The 13,655-nt window shown below is 48.6% G+C and overlaps 1 protein-coding gene across 4 annotated transcripts in view; it reads right to left on the bottom strand.

Moving 5' to 3' along the window:
* LOC116951874 (phospholipid phosphatase-related protein type 4-like) overlaps positions 1-13,655 on the bottom strand; it is a 53,311-nt gene that overhangs the window by 16,149 nt on the left and 23,507 nt on the right. For all 4 annotated transcript variants that reach the window (XM_076073993.1, XM_076073994.1, XM_076073992.1 and 1 more), the window contains exons 5-7: positions 6,699-6,897; positions 3,393-3,450; positions 452-625 (exon numbers count right to left, since the gene is read on the bottom strand). In XM_076073993.1, the coding sequence (XP_075930108.1) occupies positions 452-625; positions 3,393-3,450; positions 6,699-6,897 (431 nt within the window). The remainder of the gene's footprint in view (positions 1-451; positions 626-3,392; positions 3,451-6,698; positions 6,898-13,655) is intronic.

Genomic DNA, 13,655 nt, shown 5'->3' with positions numbered 1-13,655 from the left:
TATTGCTTATGTCTTTCCTTGGGAATCCACGAGATGTGAATCTCGTGGATTGTTCCTCATCAAACACCTGTTACTAGATATAATGAATGTTTTGTGGGCGGTGATCGTTATGAACTCGGGTCACACATTCATAGCGATACGCTTGCGAAAACTCCTTTTTTTAAAGCAGTTTTTTTTGTGTATGGTTTGTTGCCCTGCCCTCGCACCCTCTGAATAGCATCGTTGGCTACGTCCGGTGCGAAAGAAGTTCAACATACACACACACACGATGCGTGAACCCCGCAACCCGAGTTCGATTCCCAGCCACGGCTAACGTCAGCGGCGAATGATATCCGAATCGGCCCTTGACCCCACCCCCAGAAAAATACGATTCACATAATCGGGCAAACAGCCAACCTTCACCGACAGTGGCAACCATTGCCACCAATTCCCCAGTGCGTCCGCCACTCACCAGGTACAGGGCGACGGCCGCCCCCAGGAGGAATCCGGTGTAGATGTCGGCAGGGTGGCTCCTGTACTGCACCGTCTGCGCCAACCCCGAGATGCCGGCGCACAGCATGAAGGCCAGCACCAGCACTGCCTTGAGCAGCTTGGTGCTGTCGGTCAGCACCGTGTTCAGGTACATCTGGCGGCGATGGTGACACAGGGGGGGGGGGGGGGAGTTGCTCGATGATGGTCGTGACTTTTACAAGAGCGCCATGTTCTCGCTCACCGGCTCGCAAACCCGCAACAGTGGTGGGGCAATGTCCTTGGCGCTCGTACGAAATTATTTCTGGCGTGAAATATGGAAGTCATCGAAATTTAACTTTTTGTTTATCATCACAAATATGCCCCTCCTCCCCCCCCCTCTCAGGTGTCGGTTGTTTCACCTGGCACACCCAAACGGCCGTCTTTACTGCACTCTCCCAGCTCGGCGGCATGGCGAGCGGTCGTGTGCATGTGTTTTTTTAAAATTTATTTTACTTTACCTACCGCTTTTTGCTGAAATGTTCAGTGCTTCGAGCCCGACAGCCGACCGGGGTTAATACCGCGGCTGTGCTTACCATAAATACGCACCGTCCGCTTCGCAGTGGATGTGAGAGATGCTCCAGATCCCATGGCGCAGTTTAATGAAAATGAACGCCACGTGTGCGTCATCATCAGAGTGTTCAAAATGTGAAAAGCGAACCGCAAGTTGCTTGATTTGATCAAACCGTATCGCAAACATCACCCCCAACCGGCACACTACGCTTGTAAACGTAGTGCCTTCGCGATGGCCTTGCGATAAGAATGGGGCAAATACTAAATTTGCTAATATATGATTAATATTACACGGCTCTTGTGCTCAAGACTGCCTCCGTCAGGCCTGTCGTAAGTCACAGAACTTCCTCTTGCTCAGTGCCATTCAGCTGTAAAACTAAACATTTTTTATTTAATAATAGGGTTTTTCCCCTTTTTTCTGGCAACAAAACTGAAACCTTTTTTTTACTAGGATTCATGTCTGCATTAACCACAATACCTGCAGTCAAAATGCAAACAAAAAACACACTATGATAATATGATGCATTGTCCTTGAAACTGATTGGTCCACACCAAGGGACGGCTTTCTTTTGAGCCTCGACCCAATTGGTGCTCGACCAGATGACGCCAAAAGGCGTCAGGGTAAGGCCCACTGAGCTGTATAGCTCTTTTTTTCAGAATCGACCTGGCCATAAATGATAGCTCAACGCAGTGGCTTATCATGGGGACATTTATAGCAGCCAAATACTCGAAACGCGCGTTTCTAAATGCGGAGGGAAAAACCAGAGGGACCCGGAGTAAAATCCACGTGACCACGGGAAGAGAGACAAGCAAGCTCCAAATATATCCAATGGAACGCCGATATGGGGCTGATTGAATCAGGTCAGGTCCTTAAAATAACAAATGTGAAGAATAAAATGGTGACTCCAGGATTTAAAATGCACCTATTAGTTTCTCTCTCGGCTACTTCCTTCAGTGCCGTTACATTTTATAATGCTGTTATATCGCTCGGCAAGGAGATGGAGCGATGAAATCAGCTCCTGCGCATGAACTCGGTGAATCGTTACATCGCAGAATCATGAGAGGGGGCAGCATCTTGGGGAAGCCTTCAAACCACATATTCTTTTATAACCACTCCGTAAATCCCTTTTTTAACTCGCTGGACTTTGACATATTCAAGTATATATTTAAATATTGTCTAAGATTACTTATTACTGTCATGCGGATTATTAATTGGTACTGTCGGCTGAATTATTAATTATTTTGTCCCTGCGAAATAAGGCTAATGCATCGCTGTCACTTTGTCAAGATCCCTTCTTGAACAAAAAGTGACGCATGCATCTCGAGGGTTAAACAGAGATGACTAATAAATATCATTCAAGCTCACGTACGTCCCGAATAGGGTTGCCGAACGTCCTGGGATTCCCCGGCACTATCTTGTTGCGAAAGTGGCCGCTGTCCTGGGAATACTGTGACTCTTCCGCGGGGCCGGGAAGGGGGGGGTACGTTAAGAGTCGAGTTTTCTTGACAGTTGCGTGAGAATAATTAACCGCTCAAGACGACGCATTTAGGAGCAGTTCTACCCCCTCGCCGTTTTGCGAGTTGTATGCATGAATTATGTATTAAGTATACAGTAACACCTTGGATTGCGAGTATAATTTGTTCCCGGAAAACGTGTTTGTAATCCAAAGCACTCGTATATCAAAGCACTAGTATATCAGTTGTGATCAGGTGACGCTCGGCAGACAAAGCGTCTATACGTACTGCTACTCGTATTGCAAGACCCTAGCTCGTTTATCACATTAATATTTATTTTAAAAAATTGCTCGTCTTGCAAAACACTCGCAGACCAAGTTACTCGCAATCCAAGGTTTTACTGCATTGAACTTCTTTCGCGCTGCACGTAGCCAACCGTGCTAACCGGAGGTGCTTGGGGAAGGACAACAAACTAAACACGAAAAGCAGTTCTAAAGAAACGAGTTTTCAATCTAGATTATCTAAAAGTGCACAGCTCCAGTGGCTTCCTAAATATCGGAAAGAAAGAGCGTTCCAGACGGCCGCAGAAGCGCACCCGAAAGCGCGGCGATGCGGATGACGTCTTTGTTCGATGGCCATCCAAAAGTGTAGTGCACAGTGTAGTGTATAGTAGTGTATAGTGTAGTGCACAGTGTAGTGTATAGCGTCATGTGCAATGTATGTCGCGTCTGAAAGCATGTGATGCGGCGAACATCTTTGTTCAACGGTTCGCCAAAAAGCTGCCACTGCTGCGACGACGACGATGATGATGATGAGGGTTGTCCTCCTCCTCCTCATTCTTCCCGTGACGTGTCCCGGTTTTTTTTTCTACCTTCCCGCGAAGACCGCCAAAGGCGCTGCAGCGACAGTTCACTCACGGAGATGTAGACGGCAGCGAAGGCGCCCACGCTGGCGTGCTGGCACGGAAAGGAACGCCTGCAACGACAACGGCACACGCTGGTGGCCGCTCGTCCAACACAAAGCACCAGCCGGCCACCGGCTCTGAGCAGCCACCAGCCGCCGGCTCTGAGTAGCCACCGGCCACCGGCTCTGACTAGCCACCGGCCGGTGGCTACTCAGAGCCCGCCGCCGGCTCTGAGCAGCCACCGGCCGCCGGCTCTGAGTAGCCACCGGCCGCTGGCTCTGAGTAGCCACCGGCCGGTGGCTCTGAGTAGCCACCGGCCGGTGGCTCTGCGTAGCCACCGGCCGGTGGCTCTGAGTAGCCACCGGCCGGTGGCTCTGCGTAGCCACCGGCCGCCGGCTCTGAGTAGCCACCGGCCGCTGGCTCTGCGTAGCCACCGGCCGGTGGCTCTGAGTAGCCACCGGCCGGTGGCTCTGCGTAGCCACCGGCCGCCGGCTCTGAGCAGCCACCGGCAGCCGGCTCTGAGTAGCCACCGGCCGCTGGCTCTGAGTAGCCACCGGCCGGTGGCTCTGAGTAGCCACCGGCCGGTGGCTCTGAGTAGCCACTGGCCGGTGGCTCTGAGTAGCCACCGGCCGGTGGCTCTGAGTAGCCACCGGCCGGTGGCTCTGAGTAGCCACCGGCCGCCGGTTCTGAGTAGCCACCGGCCGCCGGCTCTGAGTAGCCACCGGCCGCCGGCTCTGAGTAGCCACCGGCCGCCGGCTCTGAGTAGCCACCGGCCGCCGGCTCTGAGTAGCCACCGGCCGCCGGCTCTGAGTAGCCACCGGCCGCCGGCTCTGAGTAGCCACCGGCCGCCGGCTCTGACTAGCCACCGGCCGCCGGCTCTGAGTAGCCACCGGCCGCTGGCTCTGAGTAGCCACCGGCCGCCGGCTCTGAGTAGCCACCGGCCGCCGGCTCTGAGTAGCCACCGGCCGCCGGCTCTGACTAGCCACCGGCCGCTGGCTCTGAGTAGCCACCGGCCGCCGGCTCTGAGTAGCCACCGGCCGGTGGCTCTGAGTAGCCACCGGCCGCTGGCTCTGAGTAGCCACCGGCCGCCGGCTCTGAGTAGCCACTGGCTGCCGGCTCTGAGTAGCCACCGGCCGCCGGCTCTGAGTAGCCACCGGCCGCCGGCTCTGTGTAGCCACCGGCAGCCGGCTCTGAGTAGCCACCGGCCGCCGGCTCTGAGTAGCCACCGGCCGCTGGCTCTGTGTAGCCACCGGCCGCCGGCTCTGCGCAGACGCTGGTGGCCGGTCGTCAGCCTGTCACTTTTGTAACGCGGAGCGTCACAAAAGTGCGTCCGTAACAAAAGGCGCGGCCCCTGCGGTTGCTCGCTGGCTCACGCCACTGCACGGCGGAAGGGCCTCCAGCAAAAGGGAGCTCTGGAGAGCCCTCTCCCCTGACAAGGGGATATTTGGCCTCTTGTGGAGGAGGTGGGATAACCCACACTTTGACCCCACCACACACGACCCACCCATGGACTGTGGCTGCTGCTGCTGCTGTTGCTGTTGCACACATTTACTGTACACTGCTGGGTGGACTGTAAGGCGGAAGGATTCAGGAATCTTGCCCAATCGTTTCAACCGCCACGCCAGGAGACTGAATTGATGGGATTGAATCGGCGACCTCCAGATGACAAGTTTAGCATGCGGAACATTACAATACGGCAGCATCCACCAAACTTTACATACAAAAAGCGAATTTAATCCGAGAGAAACGTCAAAAGCCATAAAGTATATTCATTGAAGGCAATTCCCATTTGTGCCTGTGTATGCCTTAACACGACATGCATCACCGCTTCCCACTCCCGCAATTGCACTCTTGATAGAGGGCAGAGTGTTCTTAATTATGTGAGCTCGAGAGAAAAAAAAATATGTTTTCCACGCCTAAGCGTCAAGTTAAACATTAGCGCTCTCACCAGATTGCACAGAAACTCGCGCAGTTATTTCCGTTGCTGCTCTGGTGGAACGTTGACCAATGCCACGGCAGCATCATTAAGAATCAGAATGTGTATTTACACTGGAGGAATCCGATGAGCGACAAAGCTCTTTTCGTCACAGATGTCCAGCAGGTGGCACGGGGTTCGAACGTTTCAACAACAAGCGGTACAAGAACACAAGAACACACTGATCGATTTCAGAAGCAACCCTGGCCACGAATGGTATCTCAATGAGGTGGCTTATCGCGTGGAAATTTATCGAGGGCAGAATTATCTACATGATCGAAATGCATGTTTCTAACGCTCCAATGGCCAGCCTATCAACTGCAGCCAATTGCCACGACACCAAGGCTCCATCCGCAAGCCGTTAAGAAGAGGATTGGCAAAAACAAAAACAATTTAATAAAATCACTCGAATTTCGAGTTCATGACCTGATGAAGCTCACAGCGGTTTTGAGCGAAACGTTAAATTCAGTCGTGAAAATGTCTAACTCCACCGGTGAGTTAGCGCTTAATTGGTCGGAATTTGATTGATGAGTTGCCACGTATAGGTAATAATATTGTGTTTATAAACGTGACAGGCTTGTTGGGTGGTGGAGGGTTAGTGAGATGAATTTTGGGGTAAAACCACCACCACGTAGGCCTCGCCCGACCACAAAATAAATACGAAAAAAAAACACTCAACACATTTGTCAAAAAGCACTGTGGCATTAATTAAAAGACCAATTATATGATCGCGACATTTCGGGCAACGGCCCTTCTTTACAGCACATTGCCAGCAACGCCACGACTGGACATCTAAAAAAACAAAACTTCAAAGCTCATCGGATTTCTCCAGGATAAATATTCTGATTCTGATTCCGCAATAACGTGCTATGACAATGTGCAACCAAGAAGCGCCATTGCCAGAAACGTGAGCCGTGTCCTTCCTCGAAGACATCAGTGATCATGGCCTGCCTTCCACGTAGCCCTGTCCATGACATTTTACTCAACAACTGTGCATCGGATTCCCCCAGGTGCATCCAATCGTTGCAAGTTGCTTCTGCAACTGGATTTGCTGTCTCTCCCGTCTCCTCCTTTAGCTGGCAACCCTCATGTTCCCCGTCGCCTGTCATTTTTTGTTTGCACCTCCGATCAGCGCGGTTGGCTACGTACGGTTCAAACAGATATATTCCCCCACCCTCCGCCGCCCCAGATCGTACGGCTGATGTAGATGCAGAGCAGCAACTACAAGTTCACGTTCAGGTGGCCAAGCCCCGGTAGCAAAGGCGTCAGGAGTAACCCAAGCACACAAAACAGGGATCGAGACGAAGCGAGCGCGAACGGCCGCCGCATCAGCTTCGGGCGCACCTGGCGTGGGAGATAGAGCGGCGGTCGGTGCCCGTGCACACGTCGCGCGTCACGAAGGCGCCCTCCTCGCAGCCGCCGGCCGCCAGCAGCGTGTAGTTGGGCCGGCACACGGTGAGGAAGTACGGCGCCTGGTAGCCTGTGGCGAGCTGCACCACGTCCGTCATGAGCGCCGTGACGCAGAGGCCGAACGCGTGCATGCCTGCCGGGGGATGGCCACCGCTGTTATTGCGATCGTAGCGGCGGCGGTGGTGGTAGTCGTCGCCGCGTCCGACGTCTTCATCGTAAAGTCAAGGGAAGCGATAACGGAAAATACAAATATAAAACAATAAAATGCCCACGACGTTTCGACTGCAGCACAAGCAATCGTCATCAGGCGTGAAAACCGCAGCAGGAAAATTTGAATTTTTTTCTTGCTGTGATGATTGCTTGTGTTGCAGTCGAAACGTCGGGAGAATTTCATTGTTTTATATTTTTATTATTTTATTGTTTCCCTTCTATGTGTCACGGAAGCTTTAAATCAAAAGTCTTCATCGTCGTTGTAACATTTATGGTCGTCGTCATCATCATGATCGACATCGTCATGATCATCATGATCGACATCGTCGTCGTCATCATCATCATCATCATCATCCACATCGTCGTCGTCATGATCAACATCATCGTTATCGTCAAAATTATCATCATCATGATCGACATCGTCATCAAAATCATTATCATCATTGTCATTAGTTTCATCATGATCATCATGATTGACGTCATCGTCGTCATGATAAACTTCATCGTTATTGTCATCGTGATTGACACCGTCATCATCATAATTTACATCGTCGTTGTCATCATCACAATCATTATCATGATTGTCATCATTGTCATCATGATCATGATGATCGACATCGTCGTCGTCATAACTGACACGATTATCATCATGATCATTATCAATCATCGTCATCATTATTAACATCATTGTCATCATTGTCTTGATCATCGACGTCATAACTGACACGATTATCATCATGATCATTATCAATCATCGACATCATCGTCATCATTATTAACATCATTGTCATCATTGTCTTGATCATCGACGTGCATGATACTTGATCATTCACACCACACCACACCACGTGCAAATATATAACGTCTTTATTATTGACTTTAGTTGTTATCAACTCCCGGCAGATACAAGGGCATGCGGTCAGCCAGCTGAGTTATCAGAGGTGATTCTTGCGCACTGACTAATCCCGGAATCACTGCTACAACAATTCACATCCGCAAGAGCGACTCAATGTAATATGTCAATCTACTACCCAACCTATGTTCACACGTGGACTCCACAGCGAAGGTTTCAATTCTTCGAGTGTCACACGCCAGTTGCTGAAGAAGCTCGCACCACTCAAGAGCGAAGCGTCGAACATCATCATATACCACGGAGAGTTCTCGTTCACCCTCAGAATGATTCGGTGCGCGAGCAAAATCACAGATGTGTGCAAAGGACGCCATGACCATCACCAACAGTTTCACCAGCTCTGTGGTCCTACATGTGGATGTTTGGCAAAGTGCACGAACGATTATTAAATTGTAAATGGGATGCCAAACAAACGGCTAATGGGGAACCCGTAAAACGCACGCATCGGCGAGCGATGCGGTTCCGCCCACGGATCCCGTATGTGTTAGTATGAAGAAGCGTGGCAGTAGCGGTTCCACCCTTGGAACCACGTAGCCGCTGCATGGTGCCCGCTGAGAATTAATTCTTCCCCCGGCGTCATCTGCTACAGCTCAGCAGGCAGGCGGCGTCGTGCCTCTGGGTGTCCGCGGGGAGAGTGGTTATCTGGGGGCCCCCCTTCTCGATTCGCCGGGGAAGAGGGGCGGGCGGGGGGGGAAGCGTTGGCAGGATACCGCCCTCGGAGAAAATAGAAAATCGATGTCGCGGCGTCGTGGCAGATGGGCCCGATATCGAATTTTCGTTGTGCCCGTAAACTTTTCGTTGTGTGTTTGTTTCCCCGCTCAGCATATTTTCAGCGCGCTTCCTAGAAATGTCGATGTGCGTGTGTACAGTGAGGGAAAAAAGTATTTGATCCCCTGCTGATTTTGTACGTTTGCCCACTGACAAAGAAATGATCAGTCCATAATTTTAATGGTAGGTTTATTTGAACAGTGAGAGAGAGAATAACAACAACAAAATCCAGAAAAACGCATGTCAAAAATGTTATAAATTGATTTGCATTTAATGAGGGAAATCGGTATTTGACCCCCTCTCAATCAGAAAGATTTCTGGCTCCCAGGTGTCTTTTATACAGGTAACGAGCTAAGATTAGGAGCACAATCTTAAAAAGAGTGCTCCCAACCTCAGCTTGTTACCTGTATAAAAGACACCTGTCCACAGAAGAAATCAATCAATCAGATTCCAAACTCTCCATCATGGCCAAGACCAAAGAGCTCTCCAAGGATGTCAGGGACAAGATTGTAGACCTACACAAGGCTGGAATGGGCTACAAGACCATTGCCAAGCAGCTTGGTGAGAAGGTGACAACAGTTGGTGCGATTATTTGCAAATGGAAGAAACACAAAAGAACTGTCAATCTCCCTCGGCCTGGGGCTCCATGCAAGATCTCACCTCGTGGAGTTGCAATGATCATGAGAACGGTGAGGAATCAGCCCAGAACTACACGCGAGGATCTTGTCAATGATCTCAAGGCAGCTGGGACCATAGTCACCAAGAAAACAATTGGTAACACACTATGCCGTGAAGGACTGAAATCCTGCAGCGCCCGCAAGGTCCCCCTGCTCAAGAAAGCACATATACATGACCGTCTGAAGTTTGCCAATGAATATCTGAATGATTCAAAGGACAACTGGGTAAAAGTGTTGTGGTCAGATGAGACCAAAATGGAGCTCTTTGGCATCAACTCATCTCGTCGTGTTTGGAGGAGGAGGAATGCTGCCTATGACCCCAAGAACACCATCCCCACCGTTAAACATGGAGGTGGAAACATTATGCTTTGGGGGTATTTTTCTGCTAAGGGGACAGGACAACTTCACCGCATCAAAGGGACGATGGACGGGGCCACGTACTGTCAAATCTCGGGTGAGAACCTCCTTCCCTCAGCCAGGGCATTGAAAATGGGTCGTAGATGGGTATTCCAGCATGACAATTACCCAAAACACACGGCCAAGGCAACAAAGGAGTGGCTCAAGAAGAAGCACATTAAAGTCCTGGAGTGGCCTAGCCAGTCTCCAGACCTTAATCCCAAAGAAAATCTGTGGAGGGAGCTGAAGGTTCGAGTTGCCAAACATCAGCCTCGAAACCTTAATGACTTGGAGAAGATCTGCAAAGAGGAGTGGGACAAAATCCCTCCTGAGATGTGTGCAAACCTGGTGGCCAACTACAAGAAACGTCTGACCTCTGTGATTGCCAACAAGGGTTTTGCCACCAAGTACTAAGTCATGTTTTGCAGAGGGGTCAAGTAATTATTTTCCTCATTAAAATGCAAATCAATTTATAACATTTTTGACATGCGTTTTTCTGGATTTTCTTGTTGTTATTCTGTCCCTCACTGTTCAAATAAACCTACCATTAAAATTATAGACTGATACTTTCTTTGTCAGTGGGCAAACGTACAAAATCAGCAGGGGATCAAATACTTTTTTCCCTCACTGTACCATAAAAATTATAGACTGATCATTTCTTTGTCAGTGGGCAAACGTACAAGATCAGCAGGGGATCAAATACTTTTTTCCCTCACTGTACCATAAAAATTATAGATTGATCATTTCTTTGTCAGTGGGCAAACGTACAAAATCAGCAGGGGATCAAATACTTTTTTCCCTCACTGTACCATATAAATGATAGACTGATAATTTCTTTGTCAGTGGGCAAACGTACAAAATCAGCAGGGGATCAAATACTTTTCCCCCTCACTGTACCATACAAATTATAGACTGATCATTTCTTTGTCAGTGGGCAAACGTACAAAATCAGCAGGGGATCAAATACTTTTTTTCCCTCACTGTATTTTACTGCCGCGTAAGGATTCTCGCGGTTGCCGCACGTTGTTCGGAGCGATGTCCGACGTTTCGCTCCGCGTGCCTGGGAGCAACGCGTTTGGCATTTTTGCCGAACGACATGCGCTCACAACCTGGGGAGCTGTGTGCGTATTTATTTTAATGGCGTGTGCAGAACCACCTGCTGACATGTACGTTGGCATGTGAGTATCGATGTATGCATGTATCCCATATGTATTTTGTATGAAGGGCATTGCTGTATTATGCATGCATGATACATTATTAAGTGTGTCTAATTTTACAGCCATTGATTTAACTCCATTAATGTTTTAGTCTACTCCACACTATAAAATAAATTACATTTACCGCATAAATGCATATGAACTGCAGAGTGGACGTTCACATTCTTGGAATAAACACGGTCGTGGTACGATGAATGTTAAGGGAGACCATAAAAGCAGCCATGAAGTTAATTTGATTCACTTGAATTCTCATGTCAATTTGTGAGAAGATGTATCTTAATAATAGGGTTTTTCCCCTTTTTTCTGGCAACAAAACTGAAACCTTTTTACAAGGATTCATGTCTGCATTAACCACAATACCTGCAGTCAAAATGCAAACAAAAAACATACTATGATAATATATGCACTGTCCTTGAAACTGATTGGTCCACACCAAGGGACGGCTTTCTTTTGAGCCTCGACCCAATTGGTGCTCGACCAGATGACGTCAAAAGGCGTACAGGTCGAGGCTCAAAAGAAAGCCGTCCCTTGGTGTGGACCAATCAGTTTCAAGGACAATGCATATATTATCATAGTATGTTTTTTGTTTGCATTTTGACTGCAGGTATCGTGGTTAATGCAGACATGAATCCTTGTTAAAAGGTTTAAGTTTTGTTGCCAGAAAAAAGGGGAAAAACCCTATTATTACATTTTGGTACTGGCAAAGGAGGTCTAATGATGAAGATGTATCTTGTTCAAGTGAATTATATTACGTATAAAATAGGGCAAAGGTGCAGCACTGCAATTGCTCACTCACACCATTTCTGACGAAATGTCTTCCACGCGAGCGAACTCCTGAGGGTGTTTTGGTCTCCTCTTCAATGTTGGCCAGATATGTTCCGAGTGGCGGGCACACCCACACTTTACCCCACCGCGTGCCAATTATACCGCCTTGGTGGACAAGACGCTGAGGGGGTATTCTTTGGGTCCTTCAAGCTAAAGTCACGTAGATAGGTTCAAAGAAAATAACAATAAAAAAGCCACGACGTTTCGATCGCAACACAAAAGCTTTAAGTCAAGGCTGGGGGGTCTTAAGGAACTGGCAAATCGGTTTCACTGCCGCCCCAGACAGGGGAATCGAACCGGCAAACTCTAGGTTGCAGGTTCAGGGCATGAACCACTCCAGTGACGGGATGCTAATTACCTCGCCATGTATGCAGGAGGTCGTGGGTTTGATCCCGACCGTGACGCATGCTGTATATTAGGAGTTTGCGTGTCTCTCTACGCGTGGTTGCATGGATTTTTCTCCGGCTCCTCCGGTTTTGCCCTCCACATTTCAAATCAACAACACGCGTTCAGAGTATTTGGCTGTTATACATTTCCACGTGATAAGCCACTTCGTTGAGCTATCATTTGTGGCCAGGTTTCTTCTGAAAAAAAAGATCTAAATAGCTGAGTGGGCCTTAACCTGGTTAATGAAAAAATATATTATACATATATATGGATTATTATGCATATATTATCATAGTATGTTTTTTGTTTGCATTGTGGTAAATGCAGACATGAATCCTTGTAATAAGGTTTGAGTTTTGTTGACAGATAAAAGAGGAAAAACCCTATTATTACATTTTGGAACTGGCAAAGGAGGTCTAATGATGTAAATGCTCACCCCGAGCCCTCATTACTTTGATAGTGCATTGTCTTTGAGCTGTGTGACGCCTTCTGGCGTCATCTGGTCGAGCACCAATTGGGTCGAGGCTCAAAAGAAAGCCGTCCCTTGGTGTGGACCAATCAGTTTCAAGGACAATGCATATATTATCATAGTGTGTTTTTTTGTTTGCATTTTGACTGCAGGTATTGTGGTTAATGCAGACATGAATCCTCGAAATAAGGTTTCAGTTTTGTTGTCAGAAAAAAGTGGGAAAAAACCCTATTATTATATGATGGCAACCTTGTATCGGAGTCTGAATCCTTGACACAATGGAAGAGTCCAAGTGGCACATGGGTGGCACAAGGGTCGCGGCGCTGATGCGGCACCTCTGAGATCCTCCGGGGGGGGGGGGGGGGGTTGTGCTGCTAGATCTCAGTAAATAAAGAGCTTCGTAGCTCATGTAAATAAAGTTTCTGATTCTGAAATGGGCAGCGAATTGAGGATCTCAGCCAAAGTCGCGGGTGACAGCGCAAAAAAAAACAAAACCCGTCATGTCAAATTAGGATTTTTCACTTTCATTTGCTTATCCGTGGTAGTTCTATGGGTTCTCTGTGCGAGTCTGTCGGTTTCTCTATATGAGTCTGAGGTTCTCCCACATTACTCACACCATCGGTCGTTGCTCGACACACGCTCTTTCGGGAGGTGCTGTTAAACTGAATCCATCTGGCAACCTCAGGTGTCACAGAATGCGGCTTTCCAAAGTCAAAACGCAACAATAAACTTGATCGTCGACTGCATTTCAAAATGCCGTACCTGAGAAGAAGACTAGAGGTTCAGGCGTGACTTTGATGATCGCGTGCTTCACTCGTAATAAAGGTTTTCGGGTGAGATTGCGTAAATATAAATGTGTCGTTAAACCCTACACCACCCGACACGGCCAATTAGTAAGTTTTGTAATGTAAACAAAACGTGCCAATTAGTACCAGCACACCGATGTGTTAGAGAGTAAGCTCACAACATTTACAGTTTGACTACGACGTTCCGCTTGTGATTACAACCAGCTTCATCGGGCGATTTTCCATA

This window comes from Petromyzon marinus, chromosome 44, assembly GCF_048934315.1.
Source record: "Petromyzon marinus isolate PM22_M1 ecotype Great Lakes invasive population chromosome 44, UKy_Petmar_22M1.pri1.0, whole genome shotgun sequence".
Classification (NCBI taxonomy): Eukaryota; Metazoa; Chordata; class Hyperoartia; order Petromyzontiformes; family Petromyzontidae; genus Petromyzon; species Petromyzon marinus.
This window is presented reverse-complemented; position numbering and strand designations above follow the sequence as displayed.